Raw genomic sequence first — 6,171 nt, forward strand, 5'->3', positions numbered from 1 at the left:
GAAATGTATTTCATGGTACCTCAAGCAGATCAAAATGGGGGTTAATTAATGCACCTTCCGCCTGCTGGCGCAAGCAGCCTTCCAATTAAGTGTTTTCCGAAAAGATGAAACTATGAATGGATCAATCCGGAGTCAGATTAATATCTAATTTATAATCCCTCTAATCACAAAACACCCATAATTAGCTTTCTGCTAATCGCACTGCCAGGCGGAAACATGTAGGTCTCTCTTATCTAATTAAACAATTATCTTTTCTTATCAGTTGCCATCGCTTCTGGACGAAATATAGTATATATCACAGTATATATATATGCCAGTCGACGTTGAATGTTGAAATGATCGCACACAGCAGACTTTTCTTTATTTTCTTAGTCATGGATGGGGGACACTATGTGAAAGATTGTTCGAGTAGGTTTGTGGTAGTGAGCCTGCTTCTACTGCACATCCTTGATTTAGCCCCTCGGAGCGTCCATTCGTTAATTAAAGGAGGCAACCCTCACACTACCACACACACACATTATTATGGACTGAATACAAAGGAACTGTTTTCCTTAGAAAATGTACATATTCTGCATTTTAAAAATGTAAATTGCACAAAAACGGAGAAGCTGCCAGTTGTAAATGGGAGCGCGCTTCCGCGCTATTCAACAGGTGGCCTTGCGCTTTCCGATGAAATGCCCTCGCCCGCATATAATCCAGCGATACACGAATGAGTGCACGACAGTTCTGTGCAGGGGGGGTTGGTGCACAGCAAAACATGAACCAAACCTGCATGTTTGCACCAGGCGAGTCTTCTGGATACAAGGACAGAATATATACTTACCTCCTCGTATGTAACCCCCTGATCTTACTAATTGATATTTGCATACACCCTACAATTCATCTAGGAGATATTCTTGATTGCTATATCATGCACCCTGGTGTGAATAGTTGCAACTATATCATTTGAACGGACATACATACACTTGCATATGAACCGCGTTATGCATACACCCATGCATCATTAATTGGTTGGTATATATTATGCACGTGTATATTACTAAATGGTGCAAGTATGCACTTTACCTCTGTTAGATGATTAAAATATAAACTCCAATATCATGAACTGATTTACAGCTACAGTAATGTATGCATACACCAGTACTATTCAATAAAAGAATGAAATCTGATATGCGTGTGTGACTGTATAGTGATGGGCCCAGCCAGTATTTTAAAAAAGGGTCCTCCACATGTCAAGATTGCAGTGAGGGAAGGGAACATGTTTGGGAGGGGAAGGTTTTAAGGACCAGGACACACTCATTGGGCAAGGTCTAAAATGTATTCTGCCTATTTGTTCTTTTCTAGCCTTGGTGAAAGAATTCAATTTTCCTCTTGTAGTACATCAGAGGGGAGAGTGCATTGGCTGAGAGCCTGTAGGAAAGCAGAGCGCCTTCCGCATCTCATGTTACAATTGAGGTAAGATGTGTGGGGCAGAGAGGAAGAGATGAGCTGACTACTGCTAGCGGGAGAAGGGCCTTGTGTGGGCCTATTGATTGTGTTGCCACTATATGCCGGACAAGTAGGCTACATTTTGTTTTTTGTTGTCGTTGCAAACGCGCTTCTAGCACTTGCAGACTCACTCCTATTCCAACCTCCAACTCATTCCCAGTACCTTCAATCAGGGGTGTACTGGCCTATAGAGAACTCTGGAGATTTTCCAGTAGGCCTCTGCACTCTGGGCCTCTTTTGTGTGATAACCTATTTTATTTCCACATTTTCTCATGGGAAAAGGGTTGGGCTTGTTGAAAATGTGTAATATGGGGCCACTTTGAAAATTATTTCCAGGGCCCCTTTTGGTCCAGTCCACCCCTGCCTTCAATTTGCCCCCCTCGTTCCCCAACCACACTCTGTGATTGGGCCTGTTGCCCTGTGTTAACATCTGCGAGGGTCCAAGACCCTTGCAGGCTTACCAACCGGTATGATTTAACATCGTGGCTAGAAGGTAAGTTTGGTGCAGCACTACTATGCCACCACTACCCATCCAAATGAGTCTGTCCTACAAAAGATCTTTGTGAGCGAGTTACCTCACGGGTCATATGTTAATAATTAAAAACCTAACCTCGTATGATCGTATACATGCACCAAATAGTGGAGGTTTGTTGCAAAGAATCTGCATATCTGTTTGTTATTACACAACTTATTTTATTACATGTCTTCAAATCACTGAAAGTATAGTGGGCTTAAATAGATTTTTCAGGTCGACATTATTTTGCATTCTGGGAGTCGACTTATAGCTGTGTTTGCAGACTTTGCTTGATCCCTGCGGCTGTCAGTTTCCTCCTGTATTATCACCTCAGTCATTGGCTTAACAATCATCTGTTCCACCCACTTCTTAGCTATGGCATTTCGCAGGCCGTGGGTAATTGGGCATGTAGTGTTTCACATCCATGCTGGGTGGCCATCTCTTTTGACTCTTGATTCAAGACACAAGATGGATATCCAGCAGGGATCTGAAACACTAAATGCACATTTGCCTATCCCAATTCCCAATCCTTCTTTGTCACTAGACTCACTACGGCATTCAGAGGCAGTAGAGTAGACATTATAATGGAACAAAAAAAGGATCTCCACTTTTCTTTTTTACATTATAATGGAGACAAAAGAAATACAGCTGGTGGGTGGGGCTCGTTATATTATAGCCAGTAGCCACAGATTATTTAAGAGCCTTCAATCGGCGGCCCGGGCCCACCTACCTGTATGTATTTCTTTGTCTCACCCTTATGTATTCCATTTCCTGTCTGTGACGTGTAAAGTAAAATGTCACATCATCAGACATCACATGAGGTGTGTGTCAGTCTAAAAGCACTTGTACGGTTCTACTTAAAAGGAGAGGGGATTGACCTCACAGACTAATAACTTGAATCTATCAAAGTTAGTGACTTGTTGATGTTGAATAGTACTGTAACTGTACGATCACTGCCACAGACTGAATCAAAAGTCAATAAGGCTATTTTATTTCCAATTTCAGGGTCAAATAGTGAGGCAAATTTATACAAGTGCAGCTAGAGCAACTGTTAGGCGAAGTAGTGAAAACAACCAAATCCAACAATGATGGAAGAGGTAGATGAACACCATGACACTACCAACACCGCCGGCCCATCATGTGAGGAAATGCTGCTGTACCCTCCCGTGAAACGTAGAACTTCAGCAGTGTGGAACTACTTTGGCTACGCTAAAATCAGAGGAGAAATAAAAGAAGATGGCTTTCCCATTTGCCGTGCCTGTGCCAAAAAAATTTCAGCTAAGGGTGGAAACACATCTAATATGTTTACGCATCTTCGAGAGCATCATCCAGCCCTTTTTCTAGAAACCCAGCCGTCCATCAAAAGGAAACGACTTGCTCATCCTGCCACTTTCACTACTACAGCAGACTCCACAGAAGCATCATCCAGTACAAAGGTATTTTAAGTTTTAAACTTAACGTTCATCACCAAATAAAATCGTCATGATTAGGAGGGTAACATGTGCATTGCGCACTAGTGCAGTGCACTGCATCACACAGGCCCAGCTTGAACTGATGAGGTGCTGCTGCCTTGGCGCTGGTGTGTGGGGCTGTCCACATGTAGATGATTTTAACTTACCTACCTTAGTTTACTTTTGAGTTAATTTTTTTGCATTTGCATTTGCAGTGGTGCCGCCAATCCCCAGAAAACCTCACTCAATATACAATGGAAAAAATGTTTGAGAAGCAAAAGAAATATGACCGTACCTCTAAATCTGCACAACAAATGAATGCTGCTGTTGCTTTCTTCATTGCAAAAGATATGGTTCCCTATTACATAGTAGAAAGACCAGGTTTCAAGCATTTAGTAAACCAGCTGAATCCTAAATACGAACTTCCATCGCGAACATTTTTTTCTGGAAAAGAAATCCCAAAATTGTATTCAGCTTTGAGAAATGAAGTGCAGGAAGCTGTTGGCAGAGCCAGGTGGTTTGCAGCAACTACAGATCTTTGGACAAGCAATGGTGGCAAAGGGGAGCCATACATTAGCCTGACACTCCACCACATCTCATCAGAGTGGGTCATGCAGTCTCACTGCTTGGAGACACTGTATGTGCCCGAAGACCATACTGCAGAACACATAGCTGAAATATTTGAAGGCATGTTACAACAATGGCAGGTAGACATTAATAGACTTACATGTATTGGCACAGATAACGCCTCAAACATGAAGAAAGCATTTCAACAGGTACTTAAAGTACCACACTTAAGCTGCTTTGGCCACAACTTAAATTTAGGCATTCAAAAGTGTTTAAAAATTCAGCGCGTTGACACAGCAGTGAAAAGTTGCAGACGGCTGGTTGAGTCATTCAGCCGCAGCTGGAAGAAAAGACGAGAGCTAACCTTAAAACAAACTGATCTCAACGTTCCTAAACATTCCCTGATTCACGATGTAGTCACAAGGTGGGGCTCAACATACGACATGATAGAGCGCTTCACTGAGCAGCAGCAAGCGGTGTGTGCAGTTCTTGCGGCAGATAGAAATCTCTGGCATTTGATGCCAAAACAAAATGACATGACGAACCTTGAGGACATTTCATTAGTACTTGGATCAGTCCACATGTTCACAGATTCCCTTGCTAGTGGCACACGTGTCACCGCATCAGCAATCAGACCAATATTAAATCATTTATTGAATAATGTTCTGGTTTGTGCTCCCACTGATCGTCCACTAGCGAGAGAAATGAAAGAAACTATTGCAGCAGACCTGAGCAGTAGATACGAGGCACCTCAAACACGATTGTTGCTTGACATCTGTTCATTCCTGGATCCAAGGTTCAAAGAACACTTCCTCAGTAATGTGTCTGATACAACAGAAGCAATAAAAGAAAATGCTTTACAAGAAAAACACAGCCTGGAAGAAGGTGAGGATCAGGAATCAGATTTTACCACTGCCACCATGACAAGAAATGGGACCCCCCAAGGTAGTGAAGAACAACGGAGTGAGCAGCAGCTGCAAAGCCTTGGAGTTCCATCACCAACTCCAGTAGTAGCAAGCAAAAAAACAGTTGATGTTAATCCCAGAAAAGGACTACATGATTTACTGTGGGAAATCACAGAAAGTGTGAAACAGTCCACTTCTATCGCAGCAGACTCTGAACCAGAAGCAGCAATCATTGCTCAAGTCGAACACTACAAAGCTCTGCCAATTCTTCCGGGAAATGAGGATCCGCTCATTTGGTGGAAACAACATCAAAAGGAATTACCCATTCTGTCACACCTAGCCCAAAAATACCTGTGCATCCCAGCAACTAGTGTTCCTTCTGAACGTGTATTCAGTAGCAGTGGCTACATATTATCTCCTTTTAGGAGCAGACTATCTACAGAGCATGTAAACATGCTGGTATTTCTGCATCATAATTTGTGATTTTTTTTTATTTTTCTAAAACAAAAGTGGTTTGTTTGCTGGTCACTCAGACTTGCGTTCTAATACCTAGAATTTTTTCAGACTTTGAGTAAGCAGATATATGATCTTTTTGACCGTTTTACCTTGGTAGTGTAGCTAAAACATAATTCAGCAAACCAAAAGTTTTGGCATAACCCCTGGGCACCCCTTCTCTGACCATCATTGTTCAGAAGGAACAAAACATATTGAATTTGCAAATTGGGCGTTCTTCCTTTTGTGATGGCAGGTAGACCTTGAAAAACAATAGTCTGGTCTGGGTGATTGCCCAGAGCTATGCCTGCAGTTGATTGATTTTTAAAACCTTCCAGCTATCCTACTTTGAGACCCTAGTGTCATCCATGTCTTGGCATCCTTCTTCTTTAATTAAACTTCTAAAAAGGTTGTATTGGTTTACAAAGTTAAATTGGACCTCCTGCTCCGTTGAGTTAAAACTAAAATAAATGTTTGTAAGAAGAACTAAGACAACTTCTTGGTGATGTTTTCTTGTTTGTGTATGGTGTCTTGTTGAAAATGTGACTTTTCCTGTCAAAATAATATTTAAGACAATGCTTATACACACGTGCGCGCTATACTGCGATAACCGCGGTATACCGTCATTTCAAATGAAGGTTATCATACCGTCAAAAAATCAATATCGTGACATCCCTACTGCCAACCCATGCAAATCATTCAAAAAACGTTTGTCAAAGGGACGTTATGGTTAAGTTGCCCCATTAAAAACCTA

The 6,171-nt window shown here is 41.9% G+C and overlaps 1 protein-coding gene across 1 annotated transcript; it reads left to right on the forward strand.

The window, feature by feature from the left end:
• The first annotated feature begins 3,087 nt into the window (after nt 1-3,087).
• LOC138492964 (E3 SUMO-protein ligase ZBED1-like) lies at nt 3,088-5,408 on the forward strand. Its single transcript, XM_069620243.1, has 2 exons — nt 3,088-3,438; nt 3,669-5,408. Exons 1-2 carry the CDS (start codon nt 3,088-3,090, stop codon nt 5,406-5,408), a joined length of 2,091 nt encoding a protein of 696 aa, XP_069476344.1.
• The last annotated feature ends 763 nt before the right edge of the window (nt 5,409-6,171 follow it).

Source organism: Ambystoma mexicanum, chromosome 10 (assembly GCF_040938575.1).
Source record: "Ambystoma mexicanum isolate Mex_15411 chromosome 10, UKY_AmexF1_1, whole genome shotgun sequence".
Taxonomy (NCBI): Eukaryota; Metazoa; Chordata; class Amphibia; order Caudata; family Ambystomatidae; genus Ambystoma; species Ambystoma mexicanum.